This window comes from Procambarus clarkii, chromosome 1 (genome assembly GCF_040958095.1).
Source record: "Procambarus clarkii isolate CNS0578487 chromosome 1, FALCON_Pclarkii_2.0, whole genome shotgun sequence".
Taxonomy (NCBI): Eukaryota; Metazoa; Arthropoda; class Malacostraca; order Decapoda; family Cambaridae; genus Procambarus; species Procambarus clarkii.
Window position 1 is genome coordinate 18,660,757 of NC_091150.1, and position 18,767 is coordinate 18,679,523.

The window sequence follows — 18,767 nt, forward strand, 5'->3', positions numbered from 1 at the left end:
ACTGTTTCACCCTTTTCAACTTGTGTAGTTAGGGTTATTCCCGCGAGTCTTCGTCCCCTCCGTGCCTGGGCGCGACCGCTCGCCCCGGGGCCCCTCAGTCAACCAAGGGCTGGCCCTGAATTGCACCCCTGGTGAGTGGGGAACCCCAACCTCACCTGTCCCTGGGTTGAATCTGCCCGCCGTCATACCGGAACTCTCTATCAAGGTCGCCAACTGGCTGTTTATATTCGTGTCCCAGCAGCACTTCTCAGTGGTCTCATTTGTTATCTCAAACCAAGGATTAAATATATATATATTATATATATATATATATATATATTGTCGTACCTAGTAGCCAGAATGCACTTCTTGGCCTACTATGCAAGGCCCGATTTGCCTAATAAGCCAAGTTTTCCTGAAATAATATATTTTCTCTAATTTTTTTCTTATGAAATGATAAAGCTATCCATTTCATTATGTATGAGGTCAATTTTTTTTTTATTGGAGTTAAAATTAACATAGATATATGACCGAACCTAACCAGCCCTACCTAACCTAACCTAACCTATCTTTATAGGTTAGGTTTGGTTAGGTAGCCGAAAAAGTTAGGTTAGGTTAGGTAGGTTAGGTAGTCGAAAAACAATTCATGAAAACTTGGCTTATTAGGCAAATTGGGCCTTGCATAGTAGGCTGAGAAGTGCGTTCTGGTTACTAGGTACGACATATATATATATATACATACACATACAGCCAGGGTAGGTTGATTCTCCCCTGAATCAACCTACCCTGGCTTTGAGCCCTGGTGAGGCCGACACCAGAGCGCAACTCCATAGTCTCCTGAGACTGATGGATGCCTACTACCACTACTACTATATATATATATATATATATATTATTAAATATGACCGAAAAAGTAAGAATAATAATTCTAACACGAATTTTCTCAATCTTTCGTACATTACGCTTCACTGTTGGAGGTAAATCAAAAATCACTTCTCCAAAATTCATTTTTATTTCTAGTCTGACGCGACACGGGCGCGTTTCGTAAAACTTATTACATTTTCAAAGACTTCACAAATACACAACTGATTAGAACTTACGTCTCTCTGATATTATATCTACATTTGGTGAGGTGGGAAGGATGATGTGGCATTAACACAAGACAGAACAGGGGATATTAATAGGGTATTAAAAGTATCAACACAAGACAGAACAGAAAACAATGGGTATTGAATAGAAGTGTTTGTAGAAAGCCTATTGGTCCATATTTCTTGATGCTTCTATATTGGAGCGGAGTCTTGAGGTGGGTAGAATATAGTTGTGCAATAATTGGCTGTTGATTGCTGGTGTTGACTTCTTGATGTGTAGTGCCTCGCAAACGTCAAGCCGCCTGCTATCGCTGTATCTATCGATGATTTCTGTGTTGTTTACTAGGATTTCTCTGGCGATGGTTTGGTTATGGGAAGAGATTATATGTTCCTTAATGGAGCCCTGTTGCTTATGCATCGTTAAACGCCTAGAAAGAGATGTTGTTGTCTTGCCTATATACTGGGTTTTTTGGAGCTTACAGTCCCCAAGTGGGCATTTGAAGGCATAGACGACGTTAGTCTCTTTTAAAGCGTTCTGTTTTGTGTCTGGAGAGTTTCTCATGAGTAGGCTGGCCGTTTTTCTGGTTTTATAGTAAATCGTCAGTTGTATCCTCTGATTTTTGTCTGTAGGGATAACGTTTCTATTAACAATATCTTTCAGGACCCTTTCCTCCGTTTTATGAGCTGTGGAAAAGAAGTTCCTGTAAAATAGTCTAATAGGGGGTATAGGTGTTGTGTTAGTTGTCTCTTCAGAGGTTGCATGGCTTTTCACTTTCCTTCTTATGATGTCTTCGATGAAACCATTGGAGAAGCCGTTATTGACTAGAACCTGCCTTACCCTACAGAGTTCTTCGTCGACTTGCTTCCATTCTGAGCTGTGGCTGAGAGCACGGTCGACGTATGCGTGAACAACACTCCTCTTGTACCTGTCGGGGCAGTCGCTGTTGGCATTTAGGCACATTCCTATGTTTGTTTCCTTAGTGTAGACTGCAGTGTGGAAACCTCCGCCCTTTTCCATGACTGTTACATCTAGAAAAGGCAGCTTCCCATCCTTTTCCGTCTCGTAAGTGAAACGCAGCACGGAACTCTGCTCAAATGCCTCCTTCAGCTCCTGCAGATGTCTGACATCAGGTACCTGTGTAAAAATGTCGTCAACATACCTGCAGTATATGGCCGGTTTCAAGTTCATGTCGACTAAGACTTTTTGCTCGATGGTACCCATGTAGAAGTTTGCAAACAGGACACCTAGGGGAGAACCCATGGCGACCCCATCTACTTGCTTATACATGTGCCCATCCGGGCTCAAGAAGGGTGCCTCTTTAGTACAAGCTTGGAGTAGTTTCCTCAGAATACTTTCTGGCATGTCAAGAGGAGTACAGGCTGGATCACGATACACTCTGTCGGCTATCATTCCGATTGTCTCGTCCACAGGTACGTTGGTAAACAGCGATTCTACGTCCAACGAGGCTCTTATCCCTGTGGCCCGTGTGCCCCGCAGTAAGTCCACAAATTCCTTTGGAGACTTCAGGCTGAAGGCGCAAGGAACATAAGGAGTCAGCAGGCCGTTGAGTCGCTTCGCCAGTCTGTACGTGGGTGTGGGTATCTGGCTAATGATTGGCCGAAGTGGGTTTCCAGGCTTGTGTGTCTTGACATTTCCATACGCATATCCAGGTTTATATTCCCCAATGATCTTTGGCAGGTGGAGTCCGGATTTCTTGGCGTTCACAGTTTCGATCAGTTTGTTGACCTTTGCTTTTAATTCGGCTGTAGTGTCCTTCGTTACCCTTTGGAACTTAGTTTGGTCAGAGAGTATGATGTTCATTTTCGCCAGATATTCGTCTTTTTTAAGAATGACATATATTGGCGACTTGTCACCTCTCCTGACAACTATCTCCTTGTTCTCACGAAGGCTTTTAGCTGCCGCTTTAAGCTCGGGGGACAGTATGGTGCTTCTGTAGTTGCCTCGATTCTTTCCTCCTTCTGCAATAAGTTCTGCTTGTAAGGTATCTTTGGTAGTGACCTTCTTTTGTGTCTCGAGGTCGAATATGTCGTCCAACAGAATTTCCAACTCTAATTGGAAACTAGTCTACAACTCTAATAATTAGAGTTGGAAATTCTGTTGGACGACATATTCGACCTCGAGACACAAAAGAAGGTCACTACCAAAGATACCTTACAAGCAGAACTTATTGCAGAAGGAGGAAAGAATCGAGGCAACTACAGAAGCACCATACTGTCCCCCGAGCTTAAAGCGGCAGCTAAAAGCCTTCGTGAGAACAAGGAGATAGTTGTCAGGAGAGGCGACAAGTCGCCAATATATGTCATTCTTAAAAAAGACGAATATCTGGCGAAAATGAACATCATACTCTCTGACCAAACTAAGTTCCAAAGGGTAACGAAGGACACTACAGACGAATTAAAAGCAAAGGTCAACAAACTGATCGAAACTGTGAACGCCAAGAAATCCGGACTCCACCTGCCAAAGATCATTGGGGAATATAAACCTGGATATGCGTATGGAAATGTCAAGACGCACAAGCCTGGAAACCCACTTCGGCCAATCATTAGCCAGATACCCACACCCACGTACAGATTGGCGAAGCGACTCAACGGCCTGCTGACTCCTTATGTTCCTTGCGCCTTCAGCCTGAAGTCTCCAAAGGAATTTGTGGACTTACTGCGGGGCGCACGGGCCACAGGGATAAGAGCCTCGTTGGACGTAGAATCGCTGTTTACCAACGTACCTGTGGACGAGACAATCGGAATGATAGCCGACAGAGTGTATCGTGATCCAGCCTGTACTCCTCTTGACATGCCAGAAAGTATTCTGAGGAAACTACTCCAAGCTTGTACTAAAGAGGCACCCTTCTTGAGCCCGGATGGGCACATGTATAAGCAAGTAGATGGGGTCGCCATGGGTTCTCCCCTAGGTGTCCTGTTTGCAAACTTCTACATGGGTACCATCGAGCAAAAAGTCTTAGTCGACATGAACTTGAAACCGGCCATATACTGCAGGTATGTTGACGACATTTTCACACAGGTACCTGATGTCAGACATCTGCAGGAGCTGAAGGAGGCATTTGAGCAGAGTTCCGTGCTGCGTTTCACTTACGAGACGGAAAAGGATGGGAAGCTGCCTTTTCTAGATGTAACAGTCATGGAAAAGGGCGGAGGTTTCCACACTGCAGTCTACACAAAGGAAACAAACATAGGAATGTGCCTAAATGCCAACAGCGACTGCCCTGACAGGTACAAGAGGAGTGTTGTTAACGCATACGTCGACCGTGCTCTCAGCCACAGCTCAGAATGGAAGCAAGTCGACGAAGAACTCTGTAGGGTAAGGCAGGTTCTAGTCAATAACGGCTTCTCCAATGGTTTCATCGAAGACATCATAAGAAGGAAAGTGAAAAGCCATGCAACCTCCGAAGAGACAACTAACACAACACCTATACCCCCTATTAGACTATTTTACAGGAACTTCTTTTCCACAGCTCATAAAACAGAGGAAAGGGTCCTGAAAGATATTGTTAATAGAAACGTTATCCCTACAGACAAAAATCAGAGGATACAACTGACGATTTACTATAAAACCAGAAAAACGGCCAGCCTACTCATGAGAAACTCTCCAGACACGAAACAGAACGCTTTAAAAGAGACTAACGTCGTCTATGCCTTCAAATGCCCACTTGGGGACTGTAAGCTCCAAAAAACCCAGTATATAGGCAAGACAACAACATCTCTTTCTAGGCGTTTAACGATGCATAAACAACAGGGCTCCATTAAGGAACATATAATCTCTTCCCATAACCAAACCATCGCCAGAGAAATCCTAGTAAACAACACAGAAATCATCGATAGATACAGCGATAGCAGGCGGCTTGACGTTTGCGAGGCACTACACATCAAGAAGTCAACACCAGCAATCAACAGCCAATTATTGCACAACTATATTCTACCCACCTCAAGACTCCGCTCCAATATAGAAGCATCAAGAAATATGGACCAATAGGCTTTCTACAAACACTTCTATTCAATACCCATTGTTTCTGTTCTGTCTTGTGTTGATACTTTTAATACCCTATTAATATCCTCTAGTGTTCTGTCTTGTGTTAATGCCACATCATCCTTCCCACCTCACTCAAATGTAATGCCACATCACCCTTCCCACCTCACTCAAATGTAGATATAAAATCAGGGAAACGCAAGTTCTAATCAGTTGTGTATTTGTGAAGTCTTTGAAAATGTAATAAGTTTTACGAAACGCGCCCGTGTCGCGTCAGACTAAAAATAAAAATGAATTTTGGAGAAGTGATTTTTGATTTACCTCCAACAGTGAAGCATAATGTACGAAAGATTGAGAAAATTTGTGTTAGAATTATTAATCTTACTTTTTCGGTCATATTTAATAATATATATATATATATATATATATATATATTAAACACATTGGTAAAATCAATAAGTTTACTGAAGAAAACTACATTGGATGTGCATGTTGAAATGATATATGTGGAGCTGTCAGACGGCGGCACTACTCACCCGCGTCTGGAACACTGTCAGCTGGGCGACCCACAAGCTCGCTCTGGGCCACTTGCACCCAGCCACTTCCTCCAGCTGCCCATAAGTCACCGCACCCACATATATATTTATACATCAACTCACGCCTACATGAGTAACCTGGCTCCTAGCCTAACTCTCTAGCACACTGGTAGTAATAATAAAAGACAATGTTCACGATATGAAAGATCACCTAGCTCACCTAGATCAAGGGGGGTTCGAAATTTATCTACCTTAATTCTTTCTGCTACGCAGCCGACCCATCCTCATGCGAGGGTTGCCGAGGTCCCCGGTCCTGGCGTTTGGTCCTTCGCTGATCAGGTCCCACACACAAGGTCCTCAGTCGACTGGTAGATGCGCGTCTTCGCCGTTCTCACTCTGCAGGCAGGTCCTCCTCCTCCTCCTCTCGAGGTACTGGAGACAGGTCCCTGAGCACGTCGCCTTCCTCCTCCCACACTGACACTGTAGACAACTTGCAGTCTGGTCCAGTGTCCCTTCTCGGTCTGCCAGTGGACTTGGCCGCAGCCGCAGCAGCTCGCCTGACGCGTTTGAACGTGGCCCGCTGGGCGTCCCAGACGTCCCAGCCCAACGTTCGTCTCTGCCGCAGACTATCAGTAATGGAGCTCGTGGCGCTCCAACACCAGCCACGCCCGGTTTCCGTGTACTCTACGGGAGTCGGGTGATGTCTGTCCCACGATGTCTGGAGTATCAATGTGGCTGCTTGGGTCCACTGGTTGGGGCTTCCTAGCCTCTAGATCGGGAGCTCACTTGAGCGCGGCCACCCTCTATGACGGGCCGTGACGTATTGAGCCCGCCAGGGCGCCTGGAGCCCTCTGCCTTGTGACGTTACACCGCCCGAGGGCTCCTCCCCATTGGTCCATGATGTCACGTGACCCTACCTGGCCAATCAACAGCCTGCAGGCATCACGCTCCTCTGGCGGGAAACTGAGCGCCTCGGCGCCATCTTGTAACTCAAGAGGGCGTAAGCCGCTTGTATAACCAAACTAAAACGGCAAATTCGCTGCCAACACGATAACGTTCCATACTCTCATATATGTCAAAATGTTCCCTGAACATCAGAGAACGTTCAGGTTGCAGATATGACTCTTGATGCCGGGAGAGTAAAGACATACGGGTGGGACACCATCACAAGAAGTAGTGTCTTTTGAAGTGTTCTGTGAGAAAGTGATACCTGAGGTGTTATGTACATATGTAAAAAGTGAATATAGTTAAGTACACATGGCGATGGGTTCGCTTAGTGTTGTTTATCCCTATTCCCGTTTAATTGACTATTACTGCTAGCTCTTAATAACTTACCTGTGACTCGGGGTTGGATCTGGTAAGAAGAGGCACCGAGGCCCCATATAAAGTTTGAAATGAAAAGAATCTGGTGACAGGCTTAGTGAAGCCGTAACACTAATGATGAAAAAAGCAAGTATTTGATTTCAACCAGCACAGGATGCAGAGGGCTTCAAGACTCCAGAACCACGAGAGCACTGCGAGAGTCAACCAGAAAGGCAAACGAACGTTGACACATAAAAAGTAGCAATGAAGAGGACACAAAACTAAATAAAGTTCTGCCATAAAGATGTTGGTCAGAGAATCATATCAATGGTTCATCCTTATTTATATCTATAGAAGAGAATGTCTGTCTGTTCAAAGTTGGATGCCAGACGCTGTGCGCGAGCCTCACTCAACCTTCACACATGACACATGTTGGGTATGGGAGAAACATAGGCCAGTCGGGATAGATTTTATTGCCCTACTTTAAGGAAAATAGTTGTCAAGATGATTACAGTGATGAGGATAGTCGAGTGTAGTATAAATAGTTTAGAAGGTTGTCTGTAGTGACGGTTAATGATGAAGATAGTATGAAGTAAAGATGACATCCTTCACCAGAACTTATCAGTACTCTTCTCTTACCTGCTCCTCACTTCTCATCTTACTCTTACCTTATATAATTGCTTGTACCTTCCTCTCTTCTCTCACACGACTTGATAGTGGTCCAGGATGGACCGAAAAGTTCTCCATCTTCTGAGTTGTGGTTTGGTCATTATCAGTATCATTATACAGAAGGGAACTTCCATAGAGCGGTGGGTGGAGGGGTGACACGCTTGCGAGTAAAAATAATAGAACAAGTCTTAGTCGATGAGTACTAGAAGCCGTGACTGTAGCCAGGACGACACGGTGGCGATTGCAAGTTGGCGTCGCGGTGGATGAAGGAGAAGTCACCGTGGTGACAGCAGAGAGTGAGGTCGTCTATATAATGTGCCGAGAATGCTCCAATGGTAATAGAGGGAGGTCACAGAAGCAACCAAGAAAATAGTATCACTTTAAGGCACTATCACAGGGAACACGTTCATGTTAAAAGTAGTACAAATGTCAAAGAGATGCGGAAAATGTGAAAAGCGGAGATGGCAGACAGAAAAACTAGCGCAGTGAAGTAAAATAGAATGTTGTAGAATAAAATAAATGACATCAAACTTATTACAATTGCAACCCATCCTTGACCCTGCTCTCCCAAGCTGCGGTCCACCCCAAAGATACATTCCAAAACATTTTGTCTTGAAGAAAATGATCATGGTTAAGTTTCACAGTTTGTGTGGTGTTTCAGGTGTGCAGTGGCCACAGTGGTGGTGCTCCTGGCTGGCCTCGGTGCTGCCGACGTGACCAGTGAAGGTGGCGCCAACTCTGCAGAAGCAGATGACACAGAGAGGGAGAGACGCCACTCGTTGCCGCTGACGCAGTCTTTGAGGTGAGTGGCTTGGACCGTCAGTCGGGACACACTTGGTCAGCCGGGGTTGACTCTAACATAAGAGGGGCAGAGATCTACCAAACTCTGTAGCAGAATAGATAAAGGTGGTGTCAGGGAGCCCAATTACAGACGAGTTAGCGATGGTGCACACAGTCATCAAGTTGTATAAGAGACGGATGATAACACTGCCTGTCCTCCCTAACAGACCCTACGGTGTCCTGCCACCCCACACGCCTGCAGCGTTCCTCACGCCCTACTCTATCTTCGCCTCCCACCCCACCTTGGTCAGCTCCCAAGTGTCCAACTCCCTCAACCTGGGCGGGGTCCTAGACAGGCCTGTCTCCACACCCGTCATCACCCCATTCATCAGGGAGAACAAGCTGACGGTAAGGATCCTGAGCGACACTGAACGTGTTGTCCGTAAGCCAGACACAGAGCGGAGCACCGCGCCTCCACTACTCGTTCTCGACACCACAACCTCTCTTGTCTGCCAGGAAATTTTCGGCCCTAAACCCGTTTTTCCTCTCCCTCGGCCCTAAAAATGTATATTGCTTACTAGTCACAAGATGCTTAGTTGTGACCAGTCAGTTGTGCATAACTACACCGGACACTCGGGCAACCTTTGGGTTCACAATCACCTTCCTGTCATATAATGACTTCATGACCAATGTTATCTCCAAAGCACAAATTATGCGAAGACCTTCTCTCTTTAATTTCCTCGCATCACACCTTTGTATAATCTGCACATATTCCAAAATTCTGCGATCCCATATGCTCTCTGATCCTATCAAATATGTCCTTTAATCTTATGTTTTAAAGCATCTTCCATAACCAGACAACAAATCTTCCAACACTTATGAAGTTCTGGCAGTTATTTTGAGTCCCTCTCAACCCGTCTCAGGTGAGCGGTCTCTCACTTGACCCTTGGAGTGGAACCTTTGTGTCCTCAGCCTCGAGTAGCTCGAGTCTCTGCGTGTGTGATACACATATAACCTCCAGGACACATACTGACTAATGAAAGTCAAATTAGTGTCAACTAATGAAAGCACAATTATAAATGGTAAAAGTTTAACAAAAAACTTTGTTATTTACCAGCTGAGTTGACATAGTTAACATCTTCTTCACCACACTTCTCAGCACCACCACACTTCTCCTCAGCTCCACCACACTTCATAATTCATAATAAGTAACTATAACAAAAATAATCCTCCTCAGATCAACCAGGCATCATTTAATCAACTGGCGGGAGGTCCCCTGTTAAACCAGGCCGTCTACACCCCCAGCCGCACCCCGGCGGTCACCCAGCCCTTCCTGGGCCCCGCCTCCGGCCTGGGTCCTCGGGTCACCCCCGTCCCTCACCACCTCCGACCTCTCCAACCTTCCATAAACACATACGGAGGTAAGCTGCATGTTTCGTGTTTAAAAATAAATCTTAATTTGCTTTTCCAAATTTCATACAAATCCGTAATATATCCGCCTAGCCAGACGCTATAAAAAATATTAAATGGGTGACACATGTTAAGACGCTATCAGTTAGTGTTCTTCGTGTCTTGAGGACTGAGGAGAGTCTCCTGCAAGAGTTGGTGACTTGAGGACAGTCAGACGAGTCGCGGAGTGAGGCGAGGAAGTTAAGGAATTGTCACAACATTATAATGTTAAAGTGGATGGTATCCATAAATAATCGTGTAATAAGATTTTCACGAAAAATAAAGGCTTTAGGAAAGGACCTTCGATACCTACTGTGAAGACCTCCGAGACATTTTCTGTATTAGAAGACAACTTACAAGAATGTAAGAACTCCTGTATATATAAATAAAACAAAATATAAAAATGTGATGAAGAGACGTATTTGTTTGCTCCTCAGTCAAGACATCCAACCAGTTCTTTATCTTTTCTCTGGTAAGACATCTAACCCAGTTCCCTAGCTATGCCCCAGTAAGAGATCACAGCTTGGATACATCAGACGATGAAGCGTCTCACAAGACAGGTCAGAGCTTGTTTGAAAGACAGGAATCAGCAGTTTGCACAACGGAGTGAAGTCCGAGAGGAGAATGTCATTGGTGGTATGATCCGGAATGTTTATTACGGCCCTTAGTTGTCCATAATGTCAATAACTTAGTTTTCCTTCTTCTCATATTTGTATATGAGAAGAAAGTGAGGTGAATAGTAAACTCGAATGAAAACTGCAGGATTCCTGAAAGCTCTCATTACATTGGAGAATTGTTTACAAAAATGTGGTAGCTGAAGTTGATAAATGCAAAGTCCTAAACTTGGGAGACTCCAGTGACATCATCTACTCGATGATAAACCATATTTGTGCACATTTAGTTGTGAAAGGCGTGTGGGTGATGACTGACAGTGACCCGAGACCCGGGCAGCAGTTTACAAATAAACATCACAAAGCAAACAGAACTCTTCGGTTTATAAACAGAAACATCTGCAATAAATTCAATAACATCGTAACATAAATTCACCAACTATGCTTGTCCCTGGCAAGTTCTTACTTTGACAACGCCCTCAAATTTTGGTCACCATATTGTCGAGTGGATACCAATTCCATCGAGAAATTCCAGTGTAGGACAGCCAGACAGATCCCTGGTATTTGGGCCTCGAGGAGAGAGTAAGGTCGCTCAGCCTTGATGCCTCGGAGAGGCGTACAGTGAGTGGGGGCGGTAGGACAGACATGAGCCAGGTCTTCAAACTATCAGACAAAGTCAGATCTTGTTATAATTACTATGAGCTATACAAGTTCAGATTTAGGAAGGATATAAAGAAAAATTGGTTTCCCAATAGTGGTAGAGGAGTGAAGTAAACTACCTGGTCGAGCCACATTATTTAAACTTAAGTTTCTTTTAAAATATGACAGATACTTGAATGAAACAGTTGAGAGAAAATATGACCTGGTATTATCTTATATTCGTACAGTAACGCCTCACTTCCCTGGGCAAACACATTGCCCGAATGGCCTGCAGTGTGTGCCGCTGGTGAGCTGTGCTCCCTGCTACCACCAGGTGGAGAACCAGCCCCAGCTCTCCTGCTCCATCTACGGTGGTGCTGTTGGCGTCTGCTGCCCCGGACAACCCAATAACAGTACGTGTTTATGTCTTCATGTTCTTTGCTGTTTCTTCTTCCAGTGTATTGTGTTCTGCGGGAGTCTGCTGCCCCGGACAACCCAATAACAGTACGTGTTTATGTCTTCATGTTCTTTGCTGTTTCTTCTTCCAGTGTACTGTGTTCTGCGGGAGTCTGCTGCCCCGGACAACCCAATAACAGTACGTGTTTATGTCTTCATGTTCTCTGCTGTTTCTTCTTCCAGTGTATTGTGTTCTGCGGGAGTCTGCTGCCCCGGACAATCCAACATAAGTTCGTGTTTTTCTTACACTTTTTTTCTTATATATTTCTGCAAATATTTTAGATGTTTCTCTCTTGTATACTTTCTCATTACTGTAATGAATTACGTAAGACTCCACAATATCATTTTTTTGTGCTGTAACTTCCTGAATATCGAATACCAACACTTGCAGAGTACACATTCCTGGTGGCCATAGGCACAACCTGCTGGCATATGTCACAGCAACGTTTCCTCTCACTAATTCTTGAGAATATATAAGAGGAATGAAATTTACACCAAATGTTTACTGAACAATATTTTCTAGTGATACTTGATTTCATCTGAAAAGGCTCATTGTTTCCAAATTTTTAAAGGTACTCCATAATTACCTATTAATTGTTCTCTCTAAGACATTTAAATGCTATCTACATTGCTCTTTAAACCTAATCACTTCGTGTGATGTAGTTGGCACCTCGTAGCTGTATACCCGACACGTATTATTTCCAGTTAACCTGCGACAGCTGTTCATAGAGCCGGAGATTGTGGTTCCTCAACTGGGCTTCAGTAATGATCTGATCAACGGGGCTGTTAGGGTCGGCCTCGGGCTGCTGGCGGAGGTGGACCTCTTGGAAGCGGTACATATTTTTCATCCTATATTTACATAAATTATTTTGATTATTATTTTTACTTATTGCCTATAGTAGTTTGTCTAAATTGGTATAATTTGACTCCATTGTTACCAGTTCTGTCTTCATGAGATATTGAACATCATGTTTTAGCTGAGGTTCCGGCAAAATAGCTGAGGTTCCAGTTAAAACAGATTTTACCCACATTGATGTGTCATTATCCTGCCTCAGGAACTGCAAGCAAGGGACTTCGAGGTGACGGACTTCAGAGACCCAGCTTTCGGTCATCTCCAGTTCTTCAAGACATCACCCCTCGCCATTCGACTTTCCAGAGGCGCCTTTGTCAGCGCTTTAGCCAGTGACCAACTCATGACCCAGTGAGTCACTTTCCTCATTACCTAACTCACTCATTATTTATTTATTTTATCCTCTATCCCAACGCAAATTTAAGAAGTAATTCCTATCAAATTCTACATAATGCAAGGTAAGGCTACTAGGGAAAACTTTGGCTTTACCCTTCGATTAAATGCTGCAACATCTCTCTCACTATCTCCCCAGATTACATTCTTTCATGTAACTCATTATATTCCTTTTCTCCATGCTAAATAAGCTGCTTTAATGTCGCTTTAGTGTCTAGCCTCCAACTCTGGACAGACAAACATATATGTATGTTATATATATGTAGGCATCCCTCAATCCCATAGGGTTATGGAGTTGTGCCCTGGGTTGGGTGTAAAGTCTGCTGTGGCTGTGAAGTTCAACCTGAGAACGGCAGTCCTGACTATTTTGAGGTTATCTTGAGATGATTTCGGGGCTTTCAGTGTCCCCGCGGCCCGGTCTTCAACCAGGCCTCCACCCCCAGGAAGCAGCCCGTGACAGCTGACTAACACCCAGGTACCTATTTTACTGCTAGGTAACAGGGGCATAGGGTGAAAGAAACTCTGCCCATTGTTTCTCGCTGGCGCCTGGGATCGAACCCAGGACCACAGGATCACAAGTCCAGCGTGCTGTCTGCTCGGCCGACTGCAGTAAACGCAGATAAACGCCGAAGCGGTTTTGTTTGTCAGTGGTCAAAATTTCCTCTGAAGCCTCTTTTCCTCCGCCCGCCTCTTCAGTTTGCCTTCGAATTGCTGGAGTCCATTCCTCACTTTGCATCTTCAGACAGATCTGTCCGCAGCTGATGCCTTCCAAGTGTTGATGTCGATGTTCAGCTACTTGAGGTCGCGTTTGCAGGCGTCTTTAAAATGCAGCTGGGGTCTTCTGGTGGGCCTCTTTCCTGATGCAAGTTCTCCATATAAGAGGTCCTTCGGTATGCGGCCTTCTTCCATGCGTGTGACATGTCCTAGCCACCGCATCTGTCTCTGCTTCAGGAGAGTGAACGTTGAAGGGTTCCTGTTCTCTCAAGCACTGTGTTGTTGGGGACGTGGTCTCTCCACGTAATGTCAAGGATGCATCACAGGTTCAGCATATGAAAGGTATTGAGCCGTCTCTCCTGGCGAGAGCGCACATGCCATGTAGACCTGCACCTTGGTGCGTACTGTCAGTTTGAATATTTGCTCAAACGCACTTTGTGAGTCTGGTCAGTGTTGTTGCGGCCTTCCCGATACTCCTGTTGAACTCAGTGTCCAGGAAAAGGGTGTCTGAAATTGTGGAGCCCAGGTACACAAACTCATGAACTGCCTCCAGCTCGCAGTCCGTGATGTTTATACAGGGTAGCTCATTCACATCTTGTCCCATCACCTGTGTCATCTTCAGGCTGATTTTCAGCCCGAATACAGAGCAGGCTGTGGCAAAGCACTTAAGTAGCTGCTACAGGACTTCTGCTGTGTGTGTGGTGATCGCTGTATTGTCGGCGAAGACGAAGTTCTTGAGGAGTTGCATCTGTACTTTCGTCTCTTCCCGGAGTCTGGATAGCTTTAGGAGTTTTCTTTCAGATCTTGTACGGAGATAGATGCCCTCTGTGGTTGTTCCAAAGGCATGCTTGACGAGGATCGCGAAGAAGATGCCGAACAGGGTTGGAGCAAGAACACACCCCTGTTTAACACTACAGTTGATGTTGAATGGTTCAGAAGTTGAGCTGTCGTACACGACTGTTCCCTTCATGTCCTCGTTGACCGATTGTATCATGCTGAGTAGGGTGGGTGGGCAGCCAATTTTGGCCAAGATCTTGAAGAGTCCGTCCCTACTCCCGAGGTCGAAGGCCTTTGTAAGGTCAATGAAGGCGATGTTCAAGGCTTTTCTCTGCTCCCTGCACTTTCTTGAAGCTGTCTCAGGGAGAACACCATGTCAGTGGTCGGCCTCTCAGCTCGGAAACCACACTGTGACTCGGGGTACACTCTTTCAGCAAGAATCTTTAGCCTTACCAAGATGACCCTGGCGAAGAGTTTGCCAACGACGCTGAGGAGGGATATGCCGCGATAGTTGTTGCAATCGCTTCTGTCACCTTTATTTGTGTAGAGAGTGATGATGTTTGCATCTCTCCTGCCTTGTGGCACCGAGCCCTCCCTCCAGCACTGGCACAGAAGTTCATGAAGCTCAGTTTTAAGTGTTCCTCGAGCGAACTTGAGAACTTCAGGCGGAATCCCGTCGTCTCCTGGGGCCTTCCCTGAAAAAAGTGAATCCACAGCTTTCTCAACTTCTTCTACAGTCGGTTCAAGGTAAAGTTCTTCCATGATGGGCAGGCACTCGATTGTATCCAAAGCCTCTACACTGACCAAGTTCTCTCTGGAGTATAGTTTAGAGTAATGTTCCACCCAGCGATTCAACGACTGATCACAATCTTTAATGATCTCTCCAATGGCTGACTTCAGAGGAGCTGTCCTGTTTTGTGTAGGGCCTGTTGCCTGTTTGATCCCTTCGTACATGCCTCTTATGTTGCCGACAGTGGCCGCAGTCTGGATTGTGAAACAGAGTCGAAGCCAGTAATCGTTAGCACAGCGCCTCGCAGTTTGTTGAACTCTACTGCAGGCAGTACGGAGGGCCTGTAGGTTCTTTTCTGAGGGCAGGTTCTTATAGATTGAGAGAGCTCGTCTCTTTCCTTTACGAAGGGCAACAGTTCCACTGCACTGGCCTCGCACCAGTCTGCTGACTTGTTCTGCCTCATACCAAAATTGGATATGGCAGTGATGAAAACGGTAGCCCTGAGGTGTGACCACCTCTCACTCGCGCTATTGCAGGGTTGTCCAGGAAGGGCGTTTTCCAGCGCAGCATTGAACTCTTCCACCTTGTGAGGATCACGGGTCTTGTTTACATTAATGCATGGTCTTCCCTCTTTTGCTCTGTTCATTTTCCGGGGTTGAAACTTTACTCTGCAAACGACGAGAGAGTAGTCGGTGTCACAATCTGCTCTCTGGAAACTGCGGGTCAGTTTGACGTTTCTTAGATTGCTACGCCCCGTAAGCACCAGGTCGAGTTGGTGCCAATGCTTAGACCTTGGATGTCTCCAGGAAACCTTGTGCTCCTGCTTGATGTCGAAGAAGAAATTGGTGACTCAGAGATCATGACGACAGCAGAAATCCAAATTCGGGATTTTCCTTTCCCTAGATGAGCTGCCTTCCCAGGCTTATGAGTCCCATATGCACAAAAAAAATATAATTATATTGACGTGCTATATTGAGACTTATATGGGGATTTTTATACGTAAACACACGTAACATAACAGACATACGTAAACACACAACTTTATTTATGTAACACTATTCGACGGAAGAGACCACTTATTTGTCTAACACAACCAGACATTTTGAAATCTGAAGTGTTATTTAGCTTTTTTTTCCTTGTGAACAGGTTTCGCCTGAGTCCCTTGCAGGCTGGCTTTGGTCTGCAGCAGTTTGATCTGTCCAACACCATCATCGCCGAATCCTGCCCGAGGAATCCTGCGTGCAGGGAGAGAGACGTACTCTACCGCACCATCGACGGCTCCTGCAACAACCTGGACAACCCCATGTGGGGCCAGGCTAGGACCACCTTCCAGAGACTATGTCCCCCATCCTACAGTGACGGTGAGTGTTGTCCCAGTCCTACTTATACTACAGTGATGGTGAGTGCTGCCAGAGTCCTACTTATACTACAGTGATGGCGAATGCTGCCAGAGTCCTACTTATACTACAGCGATGGTGAGTGCTGCCAGTCTTCTCCAAAGCCTTGTGGTAGTCATTCCAATATAAGTGGATCGAAGGTGACGTTTTTTATTGGGGCATGCAGAATGATATTCCACGTTTGATTGTTGGAGAGGGTTGTATTGTTTATTGGGGCTGTTCTGAACTATTATATCGGCAGTCCTTTTTTGTAGTAAATAATGAATTCTAATATTCAGTTTGGGGCTATCGCTTTTACTCCATTTGAAATAGTTTTTTAATATTCTTTCTTCAGTTTTGTATTGTGAGCGCATAGTGGATTTGCAATAGTTTTCTGGAAGGGGTTGTTAGTTGTTGCGGTTATTCTGTTATACCATTTTCCTAAATATCTCTGATATGGGTGTTGAGTTCACTGTTCGTGTACCCGTTGTTTATTAATACTTGAAGGCTTCTCTAGTTCCTTGTCGATGTTATGCCAGTCACAACAATGAGTTTAAGGGCTCTGCATAGAAATGAGTTTATTACACAAAGTTTATGTATGTCTGGGCATTCTGAGTGACCATTCAAACACATTCCAATGTTGGTGAGTTTAGTATAAACTTCTGTAGTAAAAGTGTTGTCTTTGGTAATGACGTAGACATCGAGGAAGGGGAGTGTACCATCGACGCCGAGTTATTGGGTAAAGTTAAGCACTGAGTTACAGGTAAGTTGATCCTTTAATAGTACCAGTTCCTGAAGGTCTCTCACACACACGAATATATCATCGATGTATCTGGAATAGATGCTAGGTTTCCTTGTGAGTTTCAAGAAGGTGTCTTCTAGTGTTTCCCATAGAGAAGAAAGCAGAGAGGACTTCTAGTCGGGAACCCCCCATGGCTGCTCCGTCCACCTGCGTATACATGTCGCTCCACGAGGTTGTGAATTGTGAAATCTCCAAGGGAATATGGAGGCCAGAGTCTGGAAGTTGGTGCCCTACGTAATCTAGGCCAAGAATAATCACAATATTGAAGCTCAAGGGGGCAATTCAAAGCAAATTTCAAATTTTGGATCTGAAATTTAATCTCAACTCCGGACAAGCACTATTAGACATGGTGCTGAGTGTCTCTCTGGGAAGGACAGAACACCAGGGGACGACAGAACAGCAGGGAAGGAGGGACAGAACACCAGGGAAGGAAGGACAGAACACCAGGGGAGGACAGAACACCAGGGGAGGAAGGACAGAACACCAGGGAAGGAAGGACAGAACACCAGGGAAGGAAGGACAGAACACCAGGGAAGGAAGGACAGAACACCAGGGAAGGAAGGACAGAACACCAGGGGAGGAAGGACAGAACACCAGGGGAGGACAGAACACCAGGGAAGGAAGGACAGAACGCCAGGGGAGGAAGGACAGAACACCAGGGGAAGACAGAACACCAGGGGAAGACAGAACACCAGGGGAAGACAGAACACCAGGGGAGGAAGGACAGAACACCAGGGGAGCACAGAACACCAGGGGAGGACAGAACACCAGGGAAGGACAGAACACCAGGGGAGGAAGGACAGAACACCAGGGGAGGACAGAACACCAGGGAAGGACAGAACACCAGGGGAGGAAGGACAGAACACCAGGGGAGGAAGGAGATAACACCAGGGAAGGAAGGACAGAACACCAGGGGAGGAAGGACAGAACACCAGGGGAGGAAGGACAGAACACCAGGGGAGGAAGGACAGAACACCAGGGGAGGAAGGAGATAACACCAGGGGAGGAAGGACAGAACACCAAGGGAGGACAGAACACCAGGGGAGGAAGGATAGAACACCAGGGAAGGAAGGACAGAACACCAGGGGAGGAAGGACAGAACACCAGGGGAGGACAGAACACCAGGGGAGGACATAACACCAGGGGAGGAAGGACAGAACACCAGGGGAGGGCAGAACACCAGGGGAGGAAGGACAGAACACCAGGGGAGGACAGAACACCAGGGAAGGACAGAACACCAGGGGAGGAAGGACAGAACACCAGGGGAGGAAGGATAGAACACCAGGGGAGGACAGAACACCAGGGGAGGAGGGACAGAACACCAGGGGAGGACAGAACACCAGGGGAGGAAGGACAGAACACCAGGGAAGGACAGAACACCAGGGGAGGACAGAACACCAGGGGAGGACAGAACACCAGGGGAGGAAGGACAGAACACCAGGGAAGGACAGAACACCAGGGGAGGAAGGAGAGAACACCAGGGAAGGACAGAACACCAGGGGAGGAAGGACAGAACACCAGGGGAGGAAGGATAGAACACCAGGGGAGGACAGAACACCAGGGGAGGAGGGACAGAACACCAGGGGAGGACAGAACACCAGGGGAGGAAGGAC

General features: G+C 46.0%; 1 protein-coding gene across 1 annotated transcript in view; it reads left to right on the forward strand.

Annotated features, from left to right (window-relative positions):
* Positions 1 to 18,767, forward strand: part of LOC123758260 (chorion peroxidase) — a 79,878-nt gene that overhangs the window by 32,215 nt on the left and 28,896 nt on the right. The window contains exons 5-13 of the mRNA XM_069320967.1: positions 8,239 to 8,379; positions 8,585 to 8,765; positions 9,595 to 9,778; positions 10,244 to 10,366; positions 10,621 to 10,720; positions 11,246 to 11,469; positions 12,218 to 12,345; positions 12,568 to 12,713; positions 16,123 to 16,337. Coding sequence (XP_069177068.1) covers positions 8,239 to 8,379; positions 8,585 to 8,765; positions 9,595 to 9,778; positions 10,244 to 10,366; positions 10,621 to 10,720; positions 11,246 to 11,469; positions 12,218 to 12,345; positions 12,568 to 12,713; positions 16,123 to 16,337 — 1,442 coding nt within the window. The remainder of the gene's footprint in view (positions 1 to 8,238; positions 8,380 to 8,584; positions 8,766 to 9,594; positions 9,779 to 10,243; positions 10,367 to 10,620; positions 10,721 to 11,245; positions 11,470 to 12,217; positions 12,346 to 12,567; positions 12,714 to 16,122; positions 16,338 to 18,767) is intronic.